Genomic DNA, 16,251 nt, shown 5'->3' on the forward strand with positions numbered 1-16,251 from the left:
TTGATTTTTAAGCATTTCAGGCTTAGATCCAAGCATTTCTTTGTGTACTAACTTGACCTTAATCTGTCTCGTCTCCATCAGTCATCCTACCAAAAACACATCATGCCTTATGTCTGCAGTGCATTCTGGGGGATCTAGAAACAACCCTGTTTGCTTTGATTCTGCGTTTTCTGCACCAAAACCTGACATTTACAGTGATTCCTTACACCTCAGAAGACGTCTGGCCGTCAATCAAACTACACTCGCTGTACTTTAAAGATCCTCTCGACAGCTCAATATTTGGGTCAACCACAGAACAAAAGCGACAAAATGCAGCCAGTAATGCATCAAAAATGTTGTCAAGTAGTCCATTTAAAGCTTTGAGGAGAGGGTCATCAATCAAACTGATGGGAAAGTGCAACAATGCTCGATATGTGTACGTTTTCAGGATGAGATGTCCAATATCTTCACCAGAGAAGTCTTTTATACATGACCACTTTGACTGAAACAAATCATACACCTCTAATTTTAACAGCATTTCATGTTGGATTTCATCTTTAGCGCTACAGTCTGTTAGCTAACTGCTGCATTTTGGCCACAGAGGAAATAAGCTGTGGACATATTATCAACCTCTAAATTTATATACTGACATGTTGGCAAACAGTTGCTTATTTACACCACAGACTGTGAAAAAGATGGACAACATGACAGCTCCCTAAAAGTGAAGCCAAACCCTCTCTATCGCCCCCTGCTGACTGGCTGCAGTATAGGTCATAAAGCCCGCCTCCTCCATTTTAACAGATGGGACATGAGTCAAACTATAAAATCAAAATACATGTCAAATACATTTTTCTCAAACATGGTTTCTGTCATTATAGTTAGTTCATATCATGCTGATTTAACGTCCAAGTGTTAATTTTTCTTTAGATTAAGTTTAATTTAAATTTGATGCTGTTAAAAGCACGATTGACAGCTCTGTTGACGAATCTGGCTCCTGCAGCCGATCTGTTCCTGATTAGCAGAGTAGAGGAGGAACGGCGAGAGGAGACGTAACTAAAACAATCACGACAGTCACTGAAGAATCCATATCTGTGAACGTCTGTTTCAGACCAACACAAGAAGCTGTTCTGCTGTTAAACACGCCGACGTGAGGGACCTTTATTTCGGTAAGTTAAGTGTGTGTTCTGGTTAGCGGAAGTGGCTACTGCGGCTCCACCCGCCGATCTCTATGACGCAACTCTGGCTCTTTTTGGAACGTTTTGCTCTATTTTTGGCCTCCACCGACTCCAAAGGGAAACGTATGTTCTTTAGGCACGTAGCATACAGTGAATTGTTGTCAGAGCCTTTTTGCTAACGACCCTTTCCTTCTGCAGACTGCAAAACAATGCTTTGAGATGGGTAAGGATAGGGGAGAACTGAAGAGTCAAGTGTAAATGATGTTATATATAATATATAACATATATTAATTTGTTCAATTTGTTGTGTGTGTTATTGCAGCTCCACAGCGTTCCATGCTCCCTATAGGAAAATCAAAGCTTCACACCCTGAAGTGTCGTCACTGACACACACTGAGGACGGGAATAACTCTGAGTAACATGCAGCTTTCCCAGCAGAGGAACAGCGGACCTGCTGAGAGCACCAGTCTTACGCATGTGTGTGCACAGAAGTTACCGCAAGAGCGGTTTCTAGCCTTGCAGATGAGTCAGGTGGGACACTGTTGATACTCTGTGTGTGTTCGTGTGTGTGTGAATCTGCTGACCACGGGATAGTCTGCCGCCCCGGCCGCTGAGTCAAGTGCGAGCGTGTTTGAGGCAGCACAGCTCTGACCTGCTGAGTCCAATCTGTGATCTGTTCCGTTCCAACAGTGACAGGAAGTGACGTGTAAGTGGACTAAAACACTCCTGGTTCACACGTTTTGCACTAAAAGCACTCGTGGGGCTGCAGCAGAGGTGTGAGAAGTGTAATACAGACAGCATGTCGTCTAAAGGTCAGCTACCTATATGTCCAACCACCTCCCTCCTCTTCTTTATCACTTTAACCGTACATGAAGCCGCCTCACCCTGGCAAGATTTCCCGTAACTTGTGCTTTAAAGCCATCACTTTGTTTAATGGATGCACATATGTCAATGCTAAGTGGTTTATTAATATCATTAGAGCCATGGAAGCATTGTGTAATATGATTTCTGCTGTGATATTGATCATATTTGCTGGTGAGGCTGCAGCTGAGAGGACGATAACCAGCCAGCTGATCAATTACACTCTGGGTCCAGTTTACTGCTGCACTCTGATCCTGGTTAACAAGGCAGCGTTTGGACACGACAAATCAGGTGTAAAGGCTGCCAAACTGCGTGTGTGTGTGTGTGTGCGTGTTTGTCTTTGCTAATCAGAGGGAAGTGAGCTCTTCCAGCGGAGCAGGAATCACCTCTGAGTGTTATCTGTGTGGAAGTGTGAGAAATACAGTCAGCGGTGTGTGTGTGGTTTTGATTAAGCTTGCAGCTCAGTGTGTCCGAGTCTGTGTGAGTGTTTTGGGGTCTCACAGTCAAGGTCAGACATGAGAACGTCCCACATGGGAGCGGCCCGGCGTTGGCTAAGTGCCCTCTCAGTGTAAATGGATCCACGCTAACACACGCTCTCTTACTTGATGGATTTGATCCACTCCTCCTTCTCCTCCGGCGTGGGGGCTGATATCCTGTACACCACGTGGTTCCCCTCCACGACTCGCCCGTCTGCCTCTGTCTTGCAGGCCTTGATCACCTGACCTTTGTGATTGGGGTTGTAGAGCTCAAAGCAGTTCTAGGGAGACATCAGGAGAGGGAAAATAGAAATTATACAGAAGTTTATGTTCTTTGTATAAATTTAAAGAGATAAAGATGGATTCAGGGAGGTCTGGAGCTGCTCCTTACAGGTTTCCTTGGCTCGTCCACCTCTCTGATACTGAGGTTCTCCAGAGGAATGATCCCACGAGGCTCTTTATCCTGAAAACACGCAGACAGAGACAGAAATCAGCTTCATTCTCTAAGATAGGAACCAGAAAAGATGATATCACACACTCAATTCAGTGAAGAAACTGTCCTTTGAAGTGTCCTTAAATAGCCGATCATTCTCAAACCAGCTCTAAAAGTTCTAAATATTCATGACTGAAATCATTGTTAGCCTCTTAAAACTTAAACAGCTCTGTCTCGCTATTTTTGGTGTTTCTCTAAATTAAAATGCACGTCCGCAAAAAGTCATTTACTTTCCCAGTGAAAGATCTTCCTCTATGTGGAAAATAATGAACAATATGGAGATTTTTCTGTGGATCTTAAACTAAAATAGCATCGGGTATAACATTTATTGTGTCCAATATTTTGGTTTATGACTAAATATCTACAAAACTCTGCTTTTCTTTGTGTCCAGCGCTTATTAACAAATGCTAGCATGCTAACAAGCAAAACCTTAGCTTGTTAACATGGTAAAAATGAAACCTGCTAAACATCTGCATGTTTGAAGCGTCTTTGTCAGTGTCCTGATGTTAGCATTGCTAGCATGCTTGGATACTAGCACAAATGTACTAAAATGGTGAACATGGTTAATAATATACCTGCTAGACATCTGCAATGTTAGCGTTGTCATTTTGAGTGTGTTAGCATTCCGATTTTAGCAATTAGCTGTTCTTTGTGTCTAGTGCCAATGAGCAAATGCAAGGACACTAAAAAGTGGTGAATATGGTTAATAATATATCTGCTAGCTACTGCAATGTTATCATTGTTAAGCGAGTGTCTGCATATTAGAATTGTCATGTTGAGTTTGTTAGCATCCTGTTTTTAGCGTTTAGCTCCACTGTGCTTATGTGGCCGTAGACTCTTGCTTGTTTGTTGGTGGGACAAGATTTAAGTAAATGCATGTAGGACAAGCTGAATATATATTTTATTGTTATATAGTGTTAAAATATACTGTAAATTTCTTGTTACATAACACACTGTTTTCTCAACATGTGACTGTTGAAAGGAAACTATTTCCCCTCCAGGTGAATTTCAAATGGGGCTTTTTTAGAGCAACAAAATAGTAACTAGAAATACTAATGTTGATACAGTTAAATTTTTTGGATCCTACATTCAGCACCTTTACGTTTTTAAATTATCATCTTAATAACATATTCAGTCCGACAGCATCAAAGTATAAAACAAGGTGGTCATAAAAGCACACCGGGGATTTTTATATATCCTGGTCACGTAGGGGACAGCACCCGAGGGAGACGTAAACCCAGACCCTCAATCCTCCTCCAGTGAGTGCTGTGTGTCTGCGGGGCCAGATGTGAAGGGTGTGTATGTGTGTGTGTGTGTGTGTGTGTGTGTGTGTGTGTTGGGGGGTTCCTTGAGGAACAGCCCCGTGTCCTGCTTGTCATCTTCTTACTAATGAGGGGGCACAGCAGGGGGAGGAAGTGCCCTGGGACAGCTGCTCACAGCTGGCTGTGTGTGTGCCTTTTCAAATATGTGTGTGTGCGCGTGTGTGTGTCCACTCTATAGTGCCTTTGCGTGTGCTGAGGGACGGCGCATGTATGTATGTGGGGTGTTTTTTTATGGGGGGTTTGCAGGGTTCTGGGGTAAGGCATGGGGTGACAGGCAGCAGGGTTGGGGGAGGCACTTGGCTTGCGGCTTAGCGGGGCCAGATGTGTGATGTAGACCTTGCAGATGTTTCCCATGATGCCTCATGGTAATTGCTGGAGTGAGGTTCATTTAGGTCAAAGGGGCTGCATCTGTTAAAGAGGCAGAGCTGGAAGGCATAGACCTCAGACTGTCTTTAAAATATGTGTGTGTGTGTGTGCGTGTGTGTGTGTGTATTAAGTATGTGACGGAGACACACAGTTGCCCTTAACTTTTTATGTTTCCACTTTACCTGTAACCCTGTTGCACTTCATTTTTCTAAACATACTACTAAATTTACATATTAGCTTTTTCAGACACTTAGCTAGTCTACAAATATTGTAACATTTTAAAATATAATAACACTGTGAAGCCAAAGCGAGCAGCTCGTTAGCGCAGCTTAGCAAAGATATGTTCGAAATATGAAAATGTGAAAAAACTAATGTAAAATATGGTTTATATTTATATAGCACCTATATTATAGGGGGGTTGTGTGCTACATATTTAATTAGCCAGGTGCAACCAGTGGATACTCCAAGAAATAACGCATATCAGCTCACACAGAACACCTTAAAAACAAACAAAATAGTCGTTTTCACTGTTATATTTTTAAATAGCTGCATAAAAACAGATCATATGTTAACAAGGAGACACATAAGGTCCCGGTTAGTATATAGCAATTAGCTAACTGTCTCCAGGCTTCAGCTTCACATTTTACAGACCTGAAAAGGGAATCAATCTTCATATGTAACTTTTGCCCAGAAAAGTGTCAAAGCTAATTTATTTTGTTGCAAAACTATTGTTTAATGATCCATTCCATTGTTAAAAATATTTACTGTGAACGATGTATTTGTGTAATGTGCAGTCTTTTTAACAACCCAAATCAAAAGTAGCTGTTATGTGTGTTATCTGTTCTGACACACATTGGCACACATAAGTACGCAGACTTACTGTTGTGTATTCAAAGTAATAGAGGCAGTTGTCGGTCAGAATGAACCACCGTCTCTTCCATGTCTTCACCCTGCCGCCTGCAAAGAGAAACACACAACATTTGAGTTCAAACTGAGGAGCGGGGACATGTAGAGGCTAACCTGCTGGAGACCTCGCTCCACGTGCCACATCTGGTTCTGATCATCAGCTCTCTGCGTTATTAGGCTCAATCAGAGGCTGGATTCTCCCTCCAGCACCCCCTCCCAGTCTCAGGAGATTGACGCCTGAGGGCTGTGCAGTGAAAACTGTTCCCAGACACCACATACATGCTACAACTAAGGCAGGAGCGAGTACGGTTACACATCTGATCTTGGGAACAATATAATATTATAACAGACACAATCTCTCCATCTGCCTCTACCCTCAGATAAAAGTAGATTATTGGGATTATTGGTGATTCAACGAGTAGTTTATCTTTGTAATCAGACAAGCATAATGTGGCTGATGTCAGTGTACTGCCTGCAACATGTGCACCATAATAACAAGTTTGCTGACTTCACAGAACGAGCATCGAGCAGCCGTTACTGATGTAATCAATATGTAATGTTCACTTGACCCAGATTTTCATTCTATACTGAAAGCTCAAGTAAAATGCAACATCTACATTATATATGAGGAATGTTTCCTTTCAGATGCATCCAATGGATTATACTCACTAAAATGGATTTTCAAAATAAAATATAGTCTACTGTTGATTGGTGAATACAAAATATAGGATTTATTCTGCTACTGTACCCCATGTGGCAGTTTATCCCCCTTAGCCATATTTTTTAGTTTCATCCTCAAATCATGGATGTCCGGACTATTTTTCATTTTTAGATGCTTATTTTTCAATCACTTAGTATTATTGACCAAAGGATAAAAATGTTTCCCATTTGTGTAATTTAGTCAAAAGGTTATTTGTTGGATGAATTGCATGTCTTTGTAGGCAGAATAGCAACAATACTGCAAACAGCTTTAGAAAACAAACTGAATACTTTTGGGAAATATTATTTTAACTTTCTTGCCGAGAGTAAGCTAAGAAGATTGATACCCTACACTCTCATGTCTATATGGTAATAAGGAAGCTAACGATAAAGCTATTAGCTTTATTAGCTTAGCATGGCACAAAGACTGATAATATGTTAATAAGTAAGCTTTAGAGATTCTCACTGGCAGATTTGGTTACATCTGTACCCAGCCAGTTTTAGCTTTTAGCTTTTTCCTGCAATTCCAATAATTGTGCTAAGCTAAGCTAAATGGCTGCTTGTAGTTACTTCAATCACTTAGTATTATTGACCAAAGGATAAAAATGTTTCCCATGTGTGTAATTTAGACAAAAGGTTATTTTCTGGGATGAATTTAATCTAATTTAATTTAATGAATTTAGTCTTCGTAGGCAGAGTAGCAACAACACTGCAAACCGGGCAGTCATTTATCTGATCAGAATATTGATTAGATGCTATGTTTGTCAGTTTATATGCTGGAAGCTTAAACGAATTAGAAACCAGTCAGGATCAGTCACTTTCGTTCATGTGAATAATCACATTGTACCATAAAAACCTTGACCAACATAGCTACTGTATATGTTACCCCTCTTTAGATAGTAAGCCTGTTTATATACAACATTGTCTAAAGAATTATATTGCATGCTGTTCACACTGGATGATGGAGGATTCAGGCATAGCAGCAGGCTAAGTCCTGGTTGTTATTGTGTTGTAAAGAGAGCTTACAGAGCTTCATAGCAGTGCAGCAATATGTCATATTGAACAATCTGACAGGCCAGCAGAGTGCTTCATTCAAACTAAAGAGGAATCTTCTCTCATTAAGCAGGGACTTTGCTGATGGAGCTAAAATTAGTGTGGAATTTACTAATGAGATAAATGATGTGGCAAATGCAGCTGGTGGGATAAAAAGCAAAAAAAAAAGAGAGCTGGATTTGTGCAGGAAGAGGAGAAGCAGAGAGGAGTGTGGGATTCGGAGGCCTGCAGCACAGGAGCACAGGGAGAAGAAAGAAGGGTCTCTTTTACTTCACTGCATGTTCAGCCACTCAGGTAGGCATTCCCACAGCGCACATTCAAGCAGCTTATTCACTAAAGCTCGAGCGTGACGTGTTCTTGCAGATAAACTACACAGGAGCTGTATGACACGCAGGGCGGTTTTGAATAACACATTAGGAGAGGTGGTCTAATCAGCTGACCCCCAGGTGTTGCAGTGCATATCAGCATTACTGGGAAAACAATTAAGAAGCATGCAGCAGTTTCGTTATGAAGAATTTGGTTTAGTCAGTAAGTTGATTTGCTAATGTTTTAAGGTTGTACTATACATTTATTTGAGAGCTTTAGAGAACAAATGCAATATTTTGGTGAAATATTCTATTAGCTTTCTTGCCGAGAGTAAGCCGAGAAGATCGATACCCTACACTCTCATGTCTGTATGCTAAAAATTAAGCTTATATAAAGGCTATAAGCTTGGTTAGCTTAGCACAACGACTATAAACATGTTAATTAGTAAGCTTTAGAAATGCTAGCAAGCAGATTTTGTTACCTCTGTACAAACTTGGCTTTTCCCCACAATTCAAGTTATTGTGCTAAGCTAAGCTAAATGGCTGCTAACAGTTGTTCAGTCTTCTTGATCAATATGGAAGTTAACTGGAAAGTGAAAGCACCTTATATACAATATAATTGTCCACTGCATTGTAAAACTGCATGCACCGCAGCTACAGTAAATACAGTAGGTCATAGTGAAATTAAAGAAACCTTAACCTTAATTTTCTCTTCCAAATAAAACATATGTTACTTTTATCTTAATTCTGTAAACAAGGTATGTTTTTGTGCAAACGCAAGATATAAAAGAGGATCTTTCACGTGGCACTGTGTTCTGATGAGGTCAACAGTTATGTTTTATGCAAAGGCTACTTGGGATAAAAAATTAGTGACCTGCTTGTGCACCAACTGAGACAAGCCCTGTGAGTCATCCAGCCTCCTCCAGAGGCACAAGAGACCAGCCAATCCCCATGCAGAATGAGAGAGACCACTGACCTCCAACTTGCCCTGCCTTTGAATGAGATAACCCACCACCTCACTATGCTGTTCTTATTTGCCCAATAACAGCTCTCTTACAATAAACCACTTAAATGAGGTGGATAGCATGTTCAGGGGCCAGGTGTGCTAAGGAGATAATGGCAGCCAATGCCAGTATGAGGGACTCTGTGATGAACTGAGAGCATGGAGAAAGGAGCGTTACCTACCTCCTAATACAGAGAGTTAAGAACGAACAGCCATCACAGAACAGAATGAAAGAACAGAAGTTGAAAGGTTGAAAAGTTAAAGAGAGGAGGGAGGAACAAAAAACACAGGAATCAAAAAAGACACAAAAGCCCAAAATCAACAGGCCAGAGAGACATGAGGTGAAAGTGTCATCACAAAAAGGAGCAGGCTTTAGGTGAGAGGAGAGGAATGAGAGTAGAGACCATGTCAAACAAAAATAGAGACATAGACACAGACCTTTAAGCAATGTTAGCTAGCACCATCATGAAGGTTCAGCAGCTTTTTGGCAAAAATTGGGTTTCATAGGCAGAAATCATGAGCTAACTAAGGTTTAGTAGAGCTATTGAATGTTGCTACTAACATCACAAGTTTATGAGGCAAAGGTTTTCAACCATAGCGTTTCTGCTCTATTAACCTGAATTACATTAGCTAGCTAAAGGGACTGAATGCTCCTAGCTATCATTAGACATCACTAATGTTAGCATTCAACCACTTTCTAGCTTTGATAGTTGGAACATTGATAGTGTTACACGGTCCGAAAGGATAGGCATAAATTCATGGCTCTTGGTAATGTTAATTCGCAGACACTTATGTTAGCAAGGAACAGATTTGATGCTAACGTATTTTTTGCATCTTAGCCATCTGTAGTCAATGAGTAATAATCAAATATGTAGTTTAACCTTGATGTGACCACCGATAAAAACAAGCTAAGAGTCTATAGCTATGCTACTGGTGTTAGAAAAGCCCAGCAGTCTTTTGAGCTAAATGCTAACATTGACATCTTAACATGCTAACCCAATGCTTAAATGTTGATCCTAAACAGATTGCTAACAGCTCGAGCTGAATCACCAGCGAGAGCAGGTTAAATCAACCAAAATGGCATGAATTAGTACCCGGTAACGCAAAATTAACTTGCAAACGGTCCTTGTTGACTAATTCATGTCTCACGCAGACCATGCCACATTTCTAATGAAGCACTTTTTACTTCGGTGGAGCAGTGTTTTATTTTTGATTGTTAATTTCTGTCTGCTCCCTCATTGTTGCCCAAGAGCTGTCAACCGACAACTATGGCTGCCTGATATCCCATTATAAACAAGTCCCACACAGGCAAATAACACAAACAGGGAAATGAAGAACACTGATCTGACAGTGAATGCACATACCAAGCTTTAGGAGCCAGCCCTCTCTGTCTGGGTTGAAGAATGTGTGCGTCAGATCATTCCCGTCATCCTCCGGGATTTTGAAGGGCTCGTTTTTGATGCTGTCGTAAAGATTCTGCAGAAAAGGAAAGGAGACTATCAATCAAAACGGAAAACGATGGAGGAAATGCATCATTCTTATGGGGTAGGCGTGAAAGAGCGGCCACAGAGATCAATCATCTAACACGCAGTCATTAGAGAGAAATCCTCACCCTGAGAAGCTCCTCTGGCAGATCTCCTCCTTCGTTGATGCCTCTGTTCATGGAGATGAAGCGCTCCACGGGGGGCTTGTCTCTGACGTTGGGGTTATGTAGGCTGGTGTTCAGCATGATGATTGCGAATGAGAGGACGTAGCAGGTATCTGAGAGGAACAATAAGGGCGTAAAATAGATTACAAGTGTGCCTTTTCCTACCAATATGACCAAAAATAAGACATTTACCATAGGAAACAAATGTATTACTGGAAAGTGACACATCCTCTTTTGTACAAGATTTAAACATATCAGGTTTTATTTAAGTTTTTTTTATTAAACTGAAGTTTTTGTATGACTAGGAACAAATTATTTTTAGCTTTTGTAGTCTAACAATTTAGACTCTCATATATAAAACAGGACATCATCAGCATATGGGGACATTTTATGTTCAGAAAGTTTTTTCTCACACAAAATAACCGTAACCCTGCTGGTCCTAATTTTACTTAATTTAGGTTTCCATAATTTATCTAACGCCAGACTGGTAGGGGACAAGAAAGACAGACATGGGGACATTCATAATATAAGTGCATCACTTATAGACTCTGGCACGCCATGTTGGGGGGAGGCAGGGCTTTTTCTCTCGTCTCCGTGTTAATGTTCAGACGCACACGGGCCAGTGGCTGCCTGTAAATGAATCATTCATTCCCCTCTGTCTGTCTCCTCTCACTGACACACTTTGGTTCTGGCTGTCCCGCGCTGCCTATTGTCTGCCTGCTAACGCACATTCTCTATAAAAAGATAGAGGAGCTTTACACACAGTGTGCACAATGGGGGAGGAGGTGCCAGAGGAATGTTAGTGTAATGAAGAAATTGATGAGCATGATGGATGAAGTAGAGACAAAAGGGTTGCTTATGCCCCTGGTAATTAAAGGTCCTTGGTTATGTTGTGTTTTTATGGGTGCAATTTGCGGATACTGCTACATACGTGTATCGAAGTAACACATCAACTGAAAGATACTGCATATTGTTGCCGTCTGTATAACACATATGTCCAAAAATAGTGTGTAAGATTATACCACAAGTCATTACAGTACAGTACCTTTAATTAAATGGTATTTCAAACCTGAGCAGGGAAACTGATTATTTCCTCGTCGGGGGGCACCGACATCCTCAACAATCTTGTACACAATAAGTTGCTCAATAACCTCTTTAATTATTTACAGGTGACTGTTGTAGCTGTAGGCTTTGTTTATCACACGACCGTGTATCACTCAGCCAGGTGGACTCCTCCTGAATAATGGATGCCTCTTGTTTGTTGCTGGTTGTTTACTCTCAACACATCTGCTGCAGTAAACTGTGATCTGTAGTTACAGTGATTCTGTTAATCCTCATTGAGCTTTACTTACAGCAACTCTTACGGCTTGATGATTAGAATGCATTAAATAAAAAATAGGCCATCACTAAATGCATTACAAAAGCCTCAGGCTGTGTGTCTGTGGGTACATTAGCTTATGCTGTGTGCATCGACTTTGTCCGACATATTGGATTTCACACTTTGCTCATACATATACCCCCTGGGTACCTATCCTATGGGCTGCTTATCGGTTTTCATGGGTTGCGTGGAAAGATAAGCTCAACTGAATTTGCTGCTTTAAACACAAAGAAATCAAGTCAGTTGTAACATCATCGCTATGGAGACTGAGAGTGCATGAAAAGTGGGTTATAAGAAAATAACACAAAGTAATTAATAATAGGCTAAAAGTAATTTATAAACTGTTTAAAAGTTAACTAAAAGTAATGGACTTATGGCTAAAAGTGTTGAATAAATGGTTAATACACAGTTAAAACTATATAGGTAATGGATAATGGCTGAATCATGGTGGTTCTGCTGCCAATAGCAGTAGTATGAATGGACCTGCCCTCCCCATAACATTGATACTCATACTGTACGGGAAAAAATACAGTTATGATTTCCACTTTAACTTGTAATGTCAAGTTCCTCTGGTATTCATTAAACCACTAAACACTCATCTCTGGTCTTTAAAATTACATATTTAGAAGTTTTCTTTCTTCAGGCTTTGATGCAACTCTACACCTTCACCCTCATTTAGAATGAGCAGGTTTAAATATGTAAAAAGCCCCCACCTCTGAAGCCCTTTTAACTTTGCAATTCCTAAACAGAGCTGTAATGAAGCTGCGCCACATTACACCACTTTTGCAGTTTTACACTGAACCAAGCAACGTAAAGCCGCCCCCGTGGGAGTGTTTCTATAGCAGACTCAGAGGCATCTGAAGGCAGAACGTCTTCGCCCCACCATTCTGTGTCTGTGCGTTTTGAGCCCCTTTTTACACGGCCAGTTCAAGGCGGGATTATTACGCACGAAGGCGGAATGGTGGGGCAAAGTCGTTCCGCCTCCGAGCCGGCACGGTTTGCTTCCACAATGCAGGAACGCAATGTAAAAACACACACTGGGTTGTCTTTATGCCGGCGTTGAGGCGTAAAAGGGAAGTGTAAAAAGGGCTTTAAATTAAAAACAAGGCATAACAGACGTGTAACAGTCTTGCACACCACTTTTGACACCACTCATTCTGCAGTAGCACTGACCCACAAGCTGATGAGATAGGTTGAATGGATACATGACGTCCTGAATCCGTGTTTTTGAGAGTGTTAATTGACAGTTTCAGAGAAGAAACACACAGGCGTGACTGCTCTTTTTGCCACATTGACGTGTTCAGGGGGTTAAATACTTAATAAGATCGAGTTTTAAAATCACTTCAAATGAAACATGAAGGTTAAGGGTCAATGAGGGCACACTGAAGATATCCTGACAGGCTTGAATGGTTACGTCTGATGGAGAAGGTTTGGAACGACTGGTTTGAACGACTGTAGCCTGCTTTGTGTCTGACCTGTGGACTGGAAGACTCCAGGGTTGCACTGGCAGTACCGCGAAGCAAACGCCTCCATCATACGGTCGATCTTCTGGGCTTCACCTGGCAAACGGAAACTCCACAGGAACTGCCTACAATCAGAAGGAGAGGAGGGCGGGTTTAATTGTTTTGTATGCTGCAGGGAGTCATGGTGCACGGGACATCTTTCTTTGAGATGATCCTTCTGCTGACCTCAGTGCTTGGACGAGGTTGAGGTCTGCAAACTCGTGCAGCTCGACGAAAGCCTGCAGCACTTTGATGTTGAAGTCGTCCCTGGTGATAAAAAAGAAGGATGAGAAACATCAGATTTCCAATATTATTCTACCTCTAAGCTTTTTTTTTTCAAAGAAGACCATTCAGGAGATGTAAAACACAAAGTGAACCCAGAAGACAGGGAGGGGAAAACCATATTTCCTCCATGAAAGCATTTCTCAACCTGAGTTCCTGTTTCTCTGCATTCCTGTCGTGTTTGTGCCCTTATTCATACCGGACGCTGAGTCTGGAAGCAATTTAAACAGCTGGCCGATGCTGAGTGTCTCTCCGCCCTGAGGGGAGCGAAATGGTGCGTCTGACTGATGAAAAACAGCTAAAACTGAAACCAACACAGGCTCCTTTTTGTCAGAGGTTTGCTTGGACATCGGAAAGGGGGGTTTTGGAGGAAAAGTCAACAGCTGCTTTCAGGCTGCGGTCACAGCGTCTCTGATAATGTTTGTTGTACTCTAAGGTCTGTGATCCAGGTCCTTGGGTTGTGTGTTGTTCAAATGAAAGCAGGAATTTTCAGACTTTTCTTTGAAGGTGAGGGGAGAACAGAGAGAGCTGGCTTGCAGAAAACAAACAATAAACTTCTATTGCAATAACAGTCGTGGATTATTTGTAGTTGGCGGTTCTTCTTCTCCGCTGAGCGTCAGCGACTGTATCGTACCTTATACTGGCAGCCAGAGTAAATGAATGCTGTCCAAGGAGGGTTATATATTATTGCTTATAGGGAAAATATATTGAAAAGAAACTTGAGTTTGGCCTGCTGCTTATAACAAGGAACTACGTACAGTATATGTGTCCCAGGGAGTGTACTGTATGTGACAAACAATAATAGCATAATTAAGGAGTCAGTCACCCTCTTAGCCGGCCTCCATCTCCCGCTATCTTTCCTCCTTCCAGCTATATTTCTCCCTCTCACTGCCTCCTTCTCCTCTCCGTGTGTCCCTCTCTCTCCGCCTCCCTCCTCTTCCTCTCCAGCTCCGCTCAGCGTGTAATGATAGCTTCCTGCTCCTTGCATAAGCTCAATTAGTGATAATTACTGAGCGTAAACCCTCAGCCTGTGTTTAAGTATGATTTTCACCGGGTAGGTGGCCCCTTTGATCACGCTGCATGAATAAAGCCCTTTGAACCCCCCTCCCCAACCTTCAGCCTCATTCACAGTGTGTGTGTGTGTGTGTGTTTCATTGTCTCCGTTTGTTTATCTAGCATTGATTAACAGTCAGCACCTGCACTCAGGTAAGATAATACAAACTGTAATTGATGTGATTTCCTGCCTAGAAAGAGTTCAGACAGTACGGCTTTTGTTCAGTTGTAGTCCCTTTCTTATATTTTGAATGTCCATGAAAAACACCAGAAATTTGGTATTTAATTAAAATCTTTATATTTTTGCCAAATCAGCGCTTTTATTCAATGTTTTTATGCCACAAATGACATTAAATTTGTCGTGTTCACATAAAGAAAATAGAGAAATATGGACATAATGTATGCAGGAAAAAAAGCACTGATGTAGAGCCTGACCGATATCGGCTGGCCAGTATCATTGGTCCGATATAGGACCATTAGAGATATATTGGTATCAGTGTATGTGTACTCATATGTGCCGATATTAAAAACCTTTTTTACAGGATAAATAATGCAGAAAACATTGCTTTAGCTGATTTAGAAATGGATTCACTGTGTCCAAATTCCATTTAGCAAATCATGGGCCAGCTGCACGGTGGTGCAGTGGTTAGCGCTGTCGCCTCACAGCTAGAAGGTTCCTGGTTTAAATCCCAGTTCAGATGAAGTGGGCCTTTATGTGTGCAGTTTGCATGTTCTCGTTAGGTTACCATAAAATTCTGTGTATTTAATTTGTGTCTTTTCATGTGTTTCAAAGGAAAATAAATTGAAATAGTGTTGAAATAACTTGTATACACGTTTTTATTAATAAATAGCTGTAGAAAACCTTTTTCCCTCTCAGATACCCCCAAAAACGGACTGCGTCTTACATTCCGGTGCGACTTATACACTACCAGTCAAAAGTTTGGACACATTTTCTCATACAAGTGAATGGGAAAGTGTGTCCAAACTTTTGACTGGTAGTGTATTTTGGATTATACAGTAATTGGTGACTCTAAAATTGGTGTATATGTGAGTGTGAAAGGTTGTCTGTCTCTATGTGTCAGTATAGATAATTTTATCAATACTAAAATGGTTAACAATTATAAATAATGCTAAATATTCTTAAATAAGATTATTTTTTTAGGACAGTAGCCTTCTTAGTACTTTTGCGTTGTTATATCGTTGCAAAACTGGAGCACAATCCACATGGAAAAGATCTATTTTAATGACAAAACATTTGATTATATCAGCGACTATATCGGTAATACTTCCCCTCTCATATCGGTATCTGTATCGGCCTCACAAATAACATATCTGTCAAGCTTTACATGGATGTTATCCATATAATACTTTATATTATGTAATATGTGATTTTCTCAGCATATATGTTTCCCACTTCAGCACAAAACATTTCTAATTAAATACAAACGATGGACCAAGTCGGACATGACGAAGCTGCCTTTAAATTTGAATCACTAAACCTTTGATGTGCAGCTCCCTTTTCCTGCTTTTTGATTCAGTGCATTTTGTCCCTCTTCACCTCTAATCTGACCTTCACATAACAACATCCATCTCACGGGCTGGAGGACTTCCCTTCTTCTTCATTATCCAGCAGTCCGGGCTGAGATTCCCCTTTTACGACCAGGCCACATGGTTGGCCGATGACAGGACACCAGCACTGCCTCAAAGATCCGACCTCGAGTAGGGGGTCAATCATGTAATAAATGCAGCC

The 16,251-nt window shown here is 41.2% G+C and overlaps 1 protein-coding gene across 1 annotated transcript in view; it reads right to left on the bottom strand.

Annotated features, from left to right (window-relative positions):
• The window catches only part of LOC138593454 (cytohesin-3-like), a 36,722-nt gene that overhangs the window by 1,393 nt on the left and 19,078 nt on the right, over positions 1 to 16,251 (bottom strand). Inside the window, exons 6-12 of the mRNA XM_069664468.1 lie at positions 13,353 to 13,433; positions 13,140 to 13,252; positions 10,251 to 10,399; positions 10,003 to 10,114; positions 5,553 to 5,629; positions 2,883 to 2,954; positions 2,618 to 2,772 (exon numbers count right to left, since the gene is read on the bottom strand). Coding sequence (XP_069520569.1) covers positions 2,618 to 2,772; positions 2,883 to 2,954; positions 5,553 to 5,629; positions 10,003 to 10,114; positions 10,251 to 10,399; positions 13,140 to 13,252; positions 13,353 to 13,433 — 759 coding nt within the window. The remainder of the gene's footprint in view (positions 1 to 2,617; positions 2,773 to 2,882; positions 2,955 to 5,552; positions 5,630 to 10,002; positions 10,115 to 10,250; positions 10,400 to 13,139; positions 13,253 to 13,352; positions 13,434 to 16,251) is intronic.

Source organism: Semicossyphus pulcher, unplaced genomic scaffold (genome assembly GCF_022749685.1).
Source record: "Semicossyphus pulcher isolate SPU_LCO1_2020_fin unplaced genomic scaffold, fSemPul1.0.p SCAF_16, whole genome shotgun sequence".
Classification (NCBI taxonomy): Eukaryota; Metazoa; Chordata; class Actinopteri; order Labriformes; family Labridae; genus Semicossyphus; species Semicossyphus pulcher.